This window comes from Anser anser, assembly GCF_964211835.1.
Source record: "Anser anser genome assembly, chromosome: 3".
NCBI classification, from domain to species: Eukaryota; Metazoa; Chordata; class Aves; order Anseriformes; family Anatidae; genus Anser; species Anser anser.
In genome coordinates this window covers 70,575,419-70,589,742 of record NC_139722.1, presented here as the reverse complement: position 1 = coordinate 70,589,742, position 14,324 = coordinate 70,575,419, and the positions used below count along the sequence as shown (strand labels likewise).

At 43.1% G+C, this 14,324-nt stretch overlaps 1 protein-coding gene across 15 annotated transcripts in view; it reads left to right on the top strand.

Moving 5' to 3' along the window:
- Nucleotides 1–14,324, top strand: part of SASH1 (SAM and SH3 domain containing 1) — a gene marked incomplete at its 5' end in the record, with an annotated part of 511,807 nt that overhangs the window by 439,146 nt on the left and 58,337 nt on the right. For all 15 annotated transcript variants that reach the window (XM_083830239.1, XM_083830238.1, XM_083830240.1 and 12 more), the window contains 2 exons: nucleotides 8,822–8,872; nucleotides 8,990–9,039. In XM_083830239.1, the coding sequence (XP_083686365.1) occupies nucleotides 8,822–8,872; nucleotides 8,990–9,039 (101 nt within the window). The remainder of the gene's footprint in view (nucleotides 1–8,821; nucleotides 8,873–8,989; nucleotides 9,040–14,324) is intronic.

Sequence of the window (14,324 nt, the reverse complement as noted above, 5' to 3'; positions counted from 1 at the left end):
ATTCTGTGCTGGATGTGAGAAAGTCTTAAATATGGTAGTTTTTCTTGAATAAAGGTTTTAGTCATGTTCTGGAAGGCTCAGTTTCGCATTTAAAAAGAAGACACAAAATATGTGTACATGCCTCTCTATATACAGACCTTTTAAAATCAGCAGCTTGAATATAGGTGCAGATTTTCCCCCAGGAGTATGAAGCCAGGAGTAGGTTGCAAGCACTGAAGAGCGTGGCCCGATAGCGGTACCCTGGCTGTGGAGCTCTTCTGCCTGCTTGCCAACATGCCCCCCAAAGCAGGGTGGTCACAGAAGTAAGGCTGGCACCCAGCCTTAGCTAAAGGATCCAAGAGAAGGAATAGGAAGATACAGATCTCTTTCAAATGTGTTCTGCTGTTCTGAGCCTCTGTAAGGTGAGGTGGCTGAAATAAATGAGATGGGAGAACTGTCTCACTTCACTGCAGTAGCCAGTCTGCACGTGACAGTAACTATAATGATGGATGTTTCTGACATAAAATGCATTGCAGATTATGAGCATGACGTAAATTAGAGACAGAAAAAAAAAAAGCTGGAGGGGAAAGTTTTAAACTAAAACATCCTGTTTTCCATTGGGTAACTTCTGTAACTTTTTTTTTTTAACCAATCTCCTTTTTCCCCAAGTAAAGCAAATCACAGCTTTCCCAGAATGAAAGTAATGCAGAATATTTCTTTTTTCCTGAAATGAAGGACTTGATTACTGGTACCCCATGCATCTGTGGCAATACAAAAAAAACCTTCTTTGTGGATTTTTTAATGAATAGCGCTTTCTTCCTATTTGCCTACTCCAGAATTTCACCAATGTTTTTAAGGCCTTAGCGAATCAAAGTCAGCTGTAGTTTTTCTGCTGCAGATCTTCTGAAAAACTCATTGATAACCTACTGTTTGGTACAACATAAAGTGAAAACAACATAGAGGTGTGTTTTTTTTTTAATGTTAGCTAGTATAATGAATTATGTCAAAGTGTAAGTATGCTTGTAAAAATAGCAGTACCACAATAACAACCAAACTCACCAGAACCCCTGGGATTTTGGTGTAGCAGTTGATTCAACTCACAAGCTTGTATTCATTTGCAATATAGATCACCTGAAATTTTGTCTGCTGCAGGCATGGATAGTGGCTTGTATGTGCACAAATGCATAATCAATACCAATACAGCTTAGAGTGGATCTGTGTTACCAGCGTTTCCATGGCATGTCTGTTTGAGAGGATTTATAGTACGGCTGTAGAAGTTTCCTTGAGGCATCAGTCTTAGCCTGAGACTGCATTTTTCTTTCCTTGCACGTTTTCAAAACCAAAACATGTCTTCTGTGCTTCTTGAAAATACTGAAGAAAAATTGGGAAAATGGTGAATAAGCTTAATAATAAAGGTAGTACAGCATTGTATACATGGAAATGAAAAATCAGTAAGTTCTGAGAAATGCTTTACAAAAGGAGACGGAACATAACCAGGATACTGGTATTTTGAATTTGAAAGGTGCATAAAAGCTGACCAAAGCTGTTGATACTCAGGAGAAGTTTGGAATACTCTCTGTGGCTGTAAAGATGAGGAGCTGCTTGTGATTCTTGTCCCCTTATCTGCAACACTGTTAGTGTTTCACTTCAAAACCACTCTAAATTCCTGACCCTGTAGTTGCTGGAAAGCAAGGGGTGGGGGCAGCGTGCAGTTCACGGAGATGCCAGATCCCTGTTTCGGTGTGCAGGTACCTGTCCTGTGCCAGCACACCTCTGTGGGGACACACTGGGCACAAAGCCTGGTCCCCCAGTCCCAGCCTGTCCCCTGTGCTGCTGCTGCCACAGCTTTTGCATCTGCCCACCCAGGCTGCTCCCACCGCAGAGCACGCTATAACAAAGCTGTGTGCTTGCTTACTTACCCTCTCACTTCGTGTTTAAACATTCCTGATGTGTTTGGCTATTTTTTCATCCACCTGAAAGATCACAGTTCTCCCCAATGCCACGAACACCCTCACGAGCTTCCTGAAACCCCACCTCTTTTGTGTTGTTTTCTATCACTGTTTCTCCTCACGTTAAGTATTTTTTGGCTATACTTGAACAACAGAAGTTTAGCTGTTAATGCTGACAGACATCAGGACTTTTAGTCAATTATGACAGGTCCTATTTATACCAGCAACAGCTCTAGTGCAGATGCAGTTACACCAGCGTAGAAGTTTTACCATTTTAGTATTTGGGTAATGGGTGTAAAATACATCAATCAAAGACCCGCAGTGCCCCGGTTGCATATATATGCCTTTACATTATTACATTTTTAGCACAGAGAGAGCTACCGTAGCTTTGGGCTTGCTTCAGCTTGTTTGGAAAATTGATGAGAATGTATCTGATTTTCCCACGTAGAAAGCTGTGTTCTTGTATCGACCTTCCTTTCTCTGAAGCCTTTTGCTGCTGTTTTTTTTTTTTTTTTCTCTGTCTGCGCTGTAATTTCACTGGGTTCAGACTCTGTTTGTTACGAATGGATTTATGAGTTAGCTCTGCGTAGCTTTTTATTGTTACAGAGCTTTACAAAGGCTGTCGTTCCTTTGTAATTACTAATGAATTATGTTTTTCAAAATCACTGGAGAATGTTTTTCAGCCCCTGTGGCTTCCAACCTTGGTGTTGAATGCAATGTATTTCACTTGGGGGAAAAAAACAAAAACAACCACTTGTGCTTTTATTGTTGGTAGAGGGGAGAATGTCAAGCACTGCTCCCTGTGACGTGTTACGTTCGATAGGTCCAGCACCTGCATCAAGCTAAGAGGCATGGTTTTTCTTTCATGCCTACTGCTAAAAGCAGGCACGTGAGTGCTGTAGCGGTGTGTTTGTTCTGAAGCTACCATCATCAGTAGTTAAGCTAAGATTTGGCCTATGTCTGTGTTGTTTGTGAGGCATTGAGACTTTTGGACTGCTATTTCATGTGTAGAAGTATTTACTTGGTTGAAATCCCATTTTTTAACCATTTCTCCTGCATAGTTCTTTTCCTCGGTCCAGCGTTTTGCTGCTGCTGCAGAATGTTATCGTTTAGCTTGTGTCAGCTCTGGCCCTGACGTGTAGGAGCAGTGGAGCAAAAAGCTTCTCCTCTCTCCACCAAAATGGCTGCGGTGGAAGGACGGACCGGAGGCAGCAGTCTGAGCCTCAAAACGGGACTTCTACTGATCTGTACCCCTGGAAGCTCACTGAGCCGGGTAATCCCTTCAAATACTTGCTGAGGCAGTAGCCACAGGGATAGGGCTTTTTATTTCTATATTCTGCTCCGTGACGCGTGGCTAGTGCCTCCTAGGCAATTTCCATTAAGCACCTGTGTGCCTGCACGGTCCCTGCACACAGGCTTGCCTGCACCTTCTCCAGAACCTCTGCAGAGCCTGAAATGTGATGTGTGATGGAGGACTCCAGGCAGAACGACTGCTTTCCGAGCAAAACAAATGCTTAGAGCCCTGTGGTGCTCCGGCTGTCTGTCAGATGTGGTGGTGGTGGTTAATCACTCCAGTAGCAAGACTGGAGCAGGCAGTGCGCCTTCAGAGCAAACAGGGAGGGTGTTTGGGGGAAGAGACTTTCAGAACTTTCTTGCAGAAGTTTTTTTGCTGTAGGTGCTTTGTTTACACCTGTGGAAATGGTTTCCTAAAATTATTTAAAAATTTATGAGCACTTCAGTCGTCTTTTCCATTGGTTATGTCACTAAATTTCCCCAGCACTTGTGCGTTTCTCACTTTTCACAGTTGCTGTCTGCAGAGTGAGATTAATCCTGTCTTGGGATCTGCACAGGAATGTTTAAATTTATAATTTAGATGCATACAGCTCCTGTGGTAGAAACTGTGAAGAGGTTCATGAATTTCTAATTGAAATGGATTCATTCAATAAATGTAATTTCCTAAACTGACGAAGTTGTAGTGTCGAACGTAGATGAAGCTTAATGCTGAGGTAATTAAAATACACAAATGCCCTCTTGTAGAACGCACAAGCCCTGCTCTGGGTGCCCAGGTTTCCATTTGGATGCTTTCCTCCACCGCGCTCGTGTATTTCAGTAGCAGAACAGTCATACCTTCAGATAGGCAGAGATTTCCCTTATCTCTTGTGTTGCACTCAGAACAACTGAACTGAAGTTACAGCAGGAGGAAAGGTCCCTCATGAATTCAGAGCCTGTCGTTACAGTCAGGAAATGTGTTTCAAGCCTCTTCCCTGTACGCTTTGTGCTTTAATACTTTATTCCCGTATGCATTTCCCGGGCCTAATTCATAAAAGACAGTAAGACTGTTTTCAGCATGTTTACAAGGATGATACCATATAAAACAGAAATGACATTATTTAGAAATTACTTAAGATTTTTTTAATTAATTATTTAGAAATTATTTAATTATTTGAAGAGAAATTGCAACCTAATGACTTGATAAATCACACAGTGAACAAAGTAAACAGGAAAGCTACCTGTAAAGGAAGCTTCTTTCTTGGGCCCTGAAGTGATCAACTTAAGGGTTGAAGCATAAACCACAACTCCTGGTCATTAAGCTCACAAATTGCCTTTTCTTTCAATATGAGAGATTTGGGAGAAAAATAAAATATCACTGACACACTTCTCGTGCACCAGACCACCTGAGCCTTACCCCTTCAGCTCGGTGGCCACTTTTGGCAGCGTCCACAGCGCAGCCAGGGGCAACACCTGGGCACAGCCGTGCCCACTCACCTTCCCTTGTCTGCTAGAATTAGTAATTTTTATCAGCTTCCTCTGGCCCTAAAATCAGTATTTGAGGTCCAGTATGGTGATAACCTTGGACCCAGAGGGGAGCTGGACAAACCGCTGTTAAGCTACCATTTGCCTTCTTTCTTATGGGATTTCCTGGGGGATGGATACAATTTCTGAATATCTCCATTTGCCTAGAATCTTCAAATCGCAGGTGCTGTGAATTATACAGTGTAAGGGACATGTGCAATATACATCGATAGTGTCTGTGTGCAGTGAGTCCTTCAGAAAGGACCCTTTAAATCCAGACATCACTCAAGTAAATCAGACACTTTTGGAAAATGCTGGATTGATCACATAGTTTTAAGGAGTCTGCCGGTACTTTCTCAGATCAGTAGATTTCCTGCACAAACCCTTGCTTAGTGTGCAAGTGGCATGAATGTCTGGTACGCAGCAGACAAGCTTCATGGATCCACGTGGCGGGCAGTTATCTGGGGCAGCAGGCTGCAAGGACAGAAAATGCCGATCGCCCTGACGCCTGCTTCGTCTAGACCAGAGCGCTGGAAATGCAGGCTAGTGGTGGCTGCTACTGCAGCGGCGTCTTCTATAAACCCAAGCTCTCCCATGTTTCATTTTTAAGATTCACTTCAGAATGGTGAAAGATGTACTTTCATGAAACCAATCTTTGGAAATATTTTTTTAAAAGATGTAGCGTGCTACATAGCATGCCAACAACATGAGGCTTTCTCAACCTTCTAGACTTAGTACTTGATAGAAAAAAGGCTTTGATCCTGATGTATTAAAGTCAACACGACCTGTGGATTTGTAACATAAGGCTTAACAGATTTCAACCTAAATAAATAGAATTAGTCCAGGTTGGTAAAATTTCTGTGATCCGTGATCAAAACCTGTGCCAGAATTTCAGTCATTTAGTAATATTTTCCTAAGTATTTTCCTTTGGTTTCTTGTCTAAATAGTAATAGCAAAAACATCATTCTGTTGGAAGTGGAATGGGGGTAGGTATTATAATCGCAGTAATACAGGACTGTCGGGTGTTTTGCATTCCAGCACTGCAAAGTTTTAGAGGAGGAAGAGGAGAGTTGTCCTTGCTTCTGTCCTCCAGTCATCCTGATCATATAAAACTGCTCCTGTTCAGACAGGGTGGGCTTGACAGTGAGGAAAAAAGAAAGCAAATACAGTCAGCTTTTTTTAGGATTTTGTTACACAGGATGCAGCTGGCTATTCATCTGAATAGTTTTCATTTTAGGCTGAAAATGGTAACTTTCCATCTAATTGCAATCTCAGGCTACAAATTCACGAGCAACTGCTCAAGCAAAAGACTTTTATAAGGCCTTGGGAATCCAGATAGCATCTTGTAAATGATAATTTACAAAAACTGCATTATTAAAAAAAAAATGCAGCAGGCAGCTTTTTAAGGCAACAGATAAATCATCAGAAAGTGGAATATTTACTGCTGAGAAGTTGGGATCTAAAGGCATGTTGGACGCACAGTGGATTCTCCTTCCTGACTACATGAAACTTGAAGACGTGATAGCTTGTAAAATGCTCCATTTCTCAGCCGTCTGCCAGTCAGTGGACAAATGAGGTGCCCGTGAATGAGACATGTCTGGGGCACGGGGCTTCTGCTCCCTTCCTCCTTGCGGGCTGCGAGGCCAGGGTGAGCCAGTGGGCGAGGAGGGCTGCAGCGGTGTGCCCACGGTCCTCTCTGGATAAACAATTTTCTTGGATTCCATTTTGATGGAGCCAAAGGACAAAGAGAGGGATGCCTGGTGCCAAATGGCTAATTTCACTTCCCTGATCTGTGAGCATCTGTGGAATTTCCCTGGGCTCAGTCCAGCTTCTGCTTAACTGCAGAAGGAGCCCTGCTGGGGCTGCCAGAGAGTGGATGCGGTCCCCTTGTGGTGCTGACTTCCACTCTAGGACTTCAGTTCCCTTTCTGTGCTGTAGGATCAGCAAAAGCAGATACCCAGACCGCGCATATTTAGGCAAAACCCGCGAGTTGAGCAATGACCCCGTGTCAGCCCTGAATGCTCAATACCAAGCACGTGGCAATGAGCCACTCTGTGTCCTTCGGGCTGCCGGGGCCGTCAGCAGGCTGGGCTCCTCTGCCCTTGCAAACTTTCTGGGAGCGCTAATCCCACACCACTTCATGGCACTTAGCGGCAGTTTCCTGTTCAGCATTAAAAGGCTGCATTTCCAGAAAATTGTGTCTACTTTTCCTTTTTGTATTAAATGCTAAGAACATTTTGTCACCCTTTCAGTAAACAAAGGGCATAGGAAGTACAATTTCACAGAGATAAGAGGTTTATATGTGGGCTGAGGAATGCATGAACAGAAAGACCTCCAGGATTGAGAAATAAATCCGTGTCTTTTTTTTTTTTTTTGAGCGTGTGGACGACTGTGGTTGCTTACTCAGCTACGCTGGCCCTTTGGTTACAGTACCGACTTCTCTAGGGGTAGAGCTGGTTGAGAATAGCTGGTCATAAGCAGGCTCCCCCACTGCTTCACATGCAGATCAAGCAGAGAATTGCAGGTCTCCGTCCTGACAAATAACTATAATTTGTTCATCATTCCAGTTGGAATTTTCCCACTGACTAGAGCCAGACTCGTTGTTAATGCTAGGTGCCTTTCAGGTAGCTGGCTAACAGTCTTAAATTAGATACCACGAGTGGGACTCACCTCGTCTAACTTGAGGCATCGGGAGCCAGCCAGGCGAGTTACTCTGTAGGAGTTGCTGCCTCTCTATTGACTACGAAGGGAGCCTCAGTGACTGGGTCCTGGAGTAGCTGATTATATCCCAGATATTTGGGGGAAAGTGCTTTGAAGTCCATCCTGTTGGCACATCTCTGTGTGAAAAACAGACCTTGCTGAAACAGAGCAGAATCCTCTTGGTATTTTCAGCCCGTTAAAAGAAAATGCTCTTTCAATGCTGATTTTTTTCCTGCGTATTATTCTTTAAAACAAATTGTCAGCAAATCATCTTGAATTTAACTAATAAGTTGTGTGATGGTATAGTGTAATTTTTGCATCTTTTATATCTTTGCTTCTTTTTAATCCACAGCTGTAGTAGAAATACAGATACCTACATGAGGAAAGTTCTTGTTGGTAGTGGTATTTTCACCAAAGGATGTTTTGTGATGCATAACCCCAAACCTCAACTGCCTAATTTCTGAAACTCATTTTTTATTTTATTCATTTGAGAAACTAAAGCCTGTGAATGTTTTTTCTCGCCACATTGTTAGTATGATAATTGGGACCCAAAAGTTGTAGGCATTGTTCCTGGCTCTTATGCACTGTCACTGAGCAACGCCCTGAACACTGGGCTATGGAAAATGGTTATTTTATCTGGCAGTGAACTGACTTGGCATTTTCTGTCTGGCTTGGAATAGAAAATATTTAGTGAAAAATACTGCTTTCGCACTTAGTTATTATCTATTATTCTTTATAAATGATACCTTAAAGTTTCAAAACAGCAATTTTTTTGTTGTAGCTAAGCATTTGTAAATTATGTTTTTTGTAAATCTTGTATCACAGGTGCCAATGGTTAGAAGGCTGGGGAATGGTTCATGATGTGTATGTAGTCACAGTCTGCTCTAGCCAAGTACGTTTAGGCTCATGCAGTCTGTGAACAGAAACAGATCCTGAGCTTTCACTCTGTCCCCCATGTTTGTCAGGTACTGTAACCTTTTTAGAACCCTGTACAGAGCCTAGAGACACCAAGTGGCTTAACAAGAAATCACTAATAAATATATAAGGGAGGGAATTCTGAAATACGGAAAGGAGTAACAGGCCTTTTCCATGAGCATCTTTTAAGCATTGACCATTTAGAGAAAACAACTCGTTCCTCCTGTTAAGTTTTGAATCCCTTCTGTGTGGCAATCTTACATTTTTCTGTAACCTCCAGTGATAAGGAATAGAATTAGCTTTTGCTGGAGTATTTCAGAATGTATCCAGAGAGTGGTTCCTCCTGGAGAGGTTAATGTTTCCCATTCAGCAGGTTTTGAGGTAGCCCAAGGTTCTGTTATCCTGTTTCTTCCTTTTTCTCCGCTTCCAGTTTCTTCTTCCTGTTGTTTGGACATTTTATTAACCTGGCATCTGTTCTGTTTTAGGAGAAACCTGATGCCAGCCCCACATCTCTACAGCTGAGATCCCAAATTGAGGTAAACACTTTGGTTTTGGTCATCTATTTTTGTTTGTTTTTTAATTTGATATTCTGCATAAACTGGGCAAAGGCTGCTCTCACATCTGCTCTCACTGCTGTGTGTCTTCTCTTGCAGGAGTCACTGGGTCTCAGCAGCACCGCGTCAACACCAGACACTGAAAGAAAGTAAGTGAGGGCACAGGAGGCAAGAAAGGAGAGGGGAAATTTGGTGTTTTCTTTTTCCTTGTAGTAAATTAATTTAAAATTGCATTGGTACTTCGAGATTTAAGATCCAGCCTCTATTATGTTTGGTTCCCATTTTGGAACCTGCTCTCTCTCTCCTCTTTTGGCATTTTATTATTTTTTTTTTAAATCAAGGGAGAGTTATCTTTTCTCCCTTCTGTGTGCACTTGGGACATGCATACACTGATAAAACTGGTAGTCATTTCTCAGAAACATCACTGATTGCACATTCTCTGCAAATTAAACCTGTTTAAAAATAACTTTCTGGGGCTAGACCTAAATGCAGCCAAAAAAGATAGATTAGAGGAAGGGAGAGCTACAAACTTAAACCACTTTCCTTTTCCTGTGCACTCCTGGGTTTGTAACTGTGCTTTTGAAGAAGGTGCCAAGGGAGTGAAGTATTTAAAAACCAAGTTAAAAGGAACTTTAATTTTAGCAGTCCTTAATAAAAAGCTCTCTGTGTGGACTGAGAGGGTTTCTGTTTACTGTCACCTCCTGCTGCAATGCGTGCTTGTTTTCTGCACCTCCTTCCTTTGATCCCAAGATCTCGGTTCCCTACTGCTAAGGGTAACGTGCACTAGTGCATGAAGACAACTGACACTGTATTTCCAATTGCCTGCACGTCGTAGGGTTGTGCCAGCTGGACTAGTTCAGAGGCAGTGCACGGAGTCCAGATCTGAATGTGAGGTGCTTTATTTAGTAAAGTTTTACGGTCTCGCATTTGAATAGCTTCTAGCGGAGCCATGATTCACCACTGGACCATAACAGGAAGGTTTTATAAAATTGCTGCCCATGCTCTTGCTCATTCAGGAGAACCAGCGTCAGTTCTAGAGAGAGCTGCAGTAGATGTGGTGCATGGGACTTGCCTCACTGAGTGTTGGCCGTATGGAAGTCAGGTGTTTGGTATGGAACAGCTCTTTAGGAGCTTCCTGCAAAAACGGCTAAAAGCTGATTCATGCTGAAGATCTTGGAAAGTGATGAATTATGTTTTAGAGGTGCCTTGTCTCTCTTCGTCACTCACAGAGAAAGCAGTGGATGGCTTGCTTGAGGTAGATACCTTATCCATCTTAGGCTGTTTTGAAAACGAGTGAATTTTACCTTGGTACCATCACTGGCCCCATTTGATGTGCTGTTAAGAGAGAAAGCCTACAAGCTTAAGATTTAAAAATGGTGCTTCAGATATTGAAACATGGAGAAGTTCTTTTCAAGGATACTTCCCTGCCTAGCATTGTAACGAAACTAAAAATGCCAAGTGGATGGGAACATGATGAGTACTGTAGTCTGGGAAGTAAGCCTCCAAGGTTATCCTGTAATCATAATACTTCTCCCTCAGTCTCAAAGCGCTTTCCCCATGGGTAAACAACATCATTATCCCACCTCAGATAATGATGAGATAAAATCTCACAGAAGGACAGCACACAACTGGTAATGAACTCCTCTTACAAGTTCTAGCCAGCTTCCTAAAATGTGTCTCTGTGTAGGTGTTGTACCACAAGTAACTGAGTAAGGAGACAGTATCTACAGAAACATCTTCTGAATGACTGTATTCCAAGAGTACCCATTTACTTCACTGAAAGGAAATTAACTTCATTATCTTAGTTGTGGTGGAAGAGACCTATGATTTTTGTAGACCTATCAAGAATACAGGTGTCCTTTTTGAGGATTTTTCTGTCAGCTGAGGGATGCATGTGGTTAACCCAATCAGATATGTGCAACTGGCACAGGGGAGGTCAGATCAAAACTTCGCACTTTAGAAAACAAGCCAACATAATGGATGCTAACTGGGCAGAGTGTTGAAAATAACAAGTATCTACTCGATGACATAGAAAATAATCAAAGCAGAAACGATACAGGCCTGTGCCTATTAGTGGCAGCCTGCCCCATCAATGCTAGTTTCAGTTCTCTAGCTTAGAGGCATTCCCGTGTCAGTTCAGCCCTCTTCCATGGAGGGAAAGGTTATAAAACTGATCTGCTGAAAAATGACTATTTTAAGTCCATCTGTACTTGTTACTAAGATGCTGAGTTTGATGTTTTGGGGGGAGGATGTGTCAGAACTAGAGCCTTTTTGTGTGCATTGTCTAATTTATGGCTTTCAGCTGAATTTTGCTGCATGGGCATGCTACAAGAGACAGGCAGTTTGTCCTTTTGGGGACAGTGCTCCTGTGGCCACCGCTGTTGTGTGATAGATCTGGGGTGAACCTTTTACAAAGCTTCTTTTGTTGTTGGAAGACTCCGTTTTGTCAAACATGAAACTGGACGTATATGTGCATTGGTTTCTTACATTCAGAAACAGATTTGGAGGTCTGAATTAGAAAGATTTGTCCCAAAATGCCCATCCAGACTTTTCGGAGCTGAAAAATCTGTTGTTGTGCATACTCTTCCAAAGCCCAAGTAAACACTTGGCCGACAAAAAATTACATGTCCATGTATTGAAAATACAAACTTTTTTCTAGGGTAAGCTAAGAAGAGTTGTTTGTATGGTGTCATGAGCGGGTTGCTTCAGAAAGTGGAAAAAAAAAAGAGAAAAACTCCTGTTGGGATGAGGAGTCGAGAGCAAGTGGCACAATGTATTGCAGGAGTCACCAGTAGCTCCCTCACCCAGAGCTGCTGTTTGCACACCCTGCAGCTTAACCCTACCAGGATCTAAAGCTCTAAAATAACACACCTGGATGGTTGTTTAATTTGACAGTTGAGAGATTCCAGACAGAAAGAGGCTTTGAGAGAGTCTGGAAGAAACTGTGTTTGTTTTAACCTTTGGTATGGTTTTCCTTTTCTGTGGTGCCCGATTGAAGAGAAAGTCTGACAGGCTCCACTGTGCACCGCAGTGAAAACAGCTCAGCCTTGATGCCCTGTGGTAGGAAAAAATCCCGTTTATGTGGACAGGCAGTGTATGTTCAGTCTTGCCTTGAGTCTTACTAACCGTACTGCCCAGGTCATTATTATTACCATCTGTTCAAAGCCAGCATGAAATTAGTTGGTCCCCTCAGTCCAGCAAGTTGCCGAGCAAGTCTCTGTCTAGTGGGTGATTTGCTGTAACACAGAAGAACAGCCGTAGTGCCTGGAGGGAGGCAAAAAGGGGTTAAACGAGCCTGGAGACAGCATGCTTGTCACTTCGAGTGGTTGTCCCTCCGAAAGGCATTTGGGGCGATGCCACCTTCCTCTGTTGCTGGCAACGCTGTTCCTGCTAATTGATGAAACTACAAGTAAAGACTGCACATATGAACCTGCTCTATGCATTATAAATGCCCTACCAAAGATGCTTTTTGTTTGATTGATTCTGACAAAGAGAGAAAAATCTTCACTGTAGCAAAGGCCTGTGAGATTCACGTGAAGGAGTGTGGAGGGTAACGCCAAGGGTACTGATGTGGCCTGGAAAGCTATCAATAAAGAGCAGAAAAGAAAGTAATGTTTGTTCAAGCTTCAGCTCACAATTCCTTTGAGTTTTTGGCCATGCTAGAGTTACTTCTGTAAATGAAGCAGTTGGGCAGGCTTCCTAGTCATATAATATTCAGCAAATAATGCAAGGCATGGAATGAGGTGTTTATAGTTTTTTTTTTCTCTTAATAATTAATTTCATTTCCCTTTGCCCTTTCCAAAATTTCCTTCTTTTAAACTGCAGTCATAGCATCAGATGTAGTGCTGGTGTAACTTCACAGATTCTCAGTCTGCCTCCAGCAAAGTGGCAGCAGCATCTCCCTCTATCCGTGACATTTCATTTTAAACAGAAGTCTCCCCAGAACTGCAAGTGCTCCTATTAGACACACTGACTTCTGATTTGCTAGAAGAATAATCACTGTAGCGAATAGGCAATAAGTGTGTTCTTAGTAGTTACTATTCCTTCTTTGTCCCCATAGCATGTTGATCTGGGGATGTGTTTGTATATACAATCCCTATTATTTCAAAGTGATGGCAACACCCCAAGGATGTTTACCCAGGCAGGGGACTGAGCAAGGTTTTCTCATAATTGTAAACAGAGCATTTAAAACAATGTAATCCAACTTTTAGCCTGTTCCCATTTTTGAGTATTCAGGCCTACATGACAAACTGATGAGCTCTGCATGTTTGCCAGGAAATCCAGGTTAAACCCAGTCCCCTGAACTCAGGCTTCTGCATCCTGACTCTCATCCTGTTTTCAGAAGAACTGGGGATGTTGCAGAGGGGAAGTTGTGTATTTTCCTTCTTGGGAAATAGATCTGCTTGCTCTTACTGCTCACTCCAGCAGCCTCTGGGCAAATTTCAAACGTGGTGCATCAGAGAACTGCCCGGAAAGAGAGAAGAGTGGGTGAGAGACCCAAGAGCACTACGTACAGGCAGGATGAGGTACAGTCACTCCTGTGTACTCATTCTTTTTTATTGCAGCTGCTAGAGAAAGGAAGGACACAAAATAATGCATGGGGTAATGCTTGTGGCATTTCACAGGCATCTTGCCACCTTTGCATGCCAGTGAATGTTGTGAATTGCCAACTTCTGCATGAGTCACTGGCTCTTTCTAGATCTGTACCACTCAAGAACACTGCTGACCAAGTAAATGGTCAATACTTCATATCAAGTGCCATGATTTGTCCAGCTATACTTCTCAGCCTGCAGCTCAGTACATTTTAAATGTTCTCTACCCAATGATCCTGAAATCCCAGACTCTGCCAGAGCAGCGAGCTGAGCAGAAACAGCCTCACGAAGCAGAAGATGCTGGCAAGCAGCTCATGCGTATGGGGCAGCATTGCTCGGGGGCTTTGCATTCCAGCACAGGGGAGCTGCTGTGCCTCTGGCAGCTGCGTGCTCAGCTCCTGGCTTCAGCTGCTCTCCAGAGTGAGTATCTTTGTCGTGTGCTCTGTGTGTGCAGGGTGCACGTCTTAAACCGAGCTTCTCCCACGTTGAGTGAGTGCATGCAGTTTGGCCGGCTCCTTGGTTGCTTGTTGTGGATGTCAGAGGAGGAGTTGCAGGCTGCTCAGTAGTTGGGGTTTTCTCTGAGGCTGTTAGCAGCCAGCCAGTGAAGCCAGGACAGAAGTGGTTATCTGCATGTTGTCAGCCCTGTAGGAGAAACTATTGACTGACTGAATCTGTTCTTAAGGATTTTCTGCAGTGGATGTGCCGTAGTAATGCCAGTCACACTCCTGCGGAATAAGCTTGAACTCCGCATCAGCCTAAGGCTGGGAGAGTGCCTGCAGTTTGGTGTCCCCATGTTCAGCAGTGTTTTCTACTGAAAACAGCAGTCTTTAAATAAAAACAGC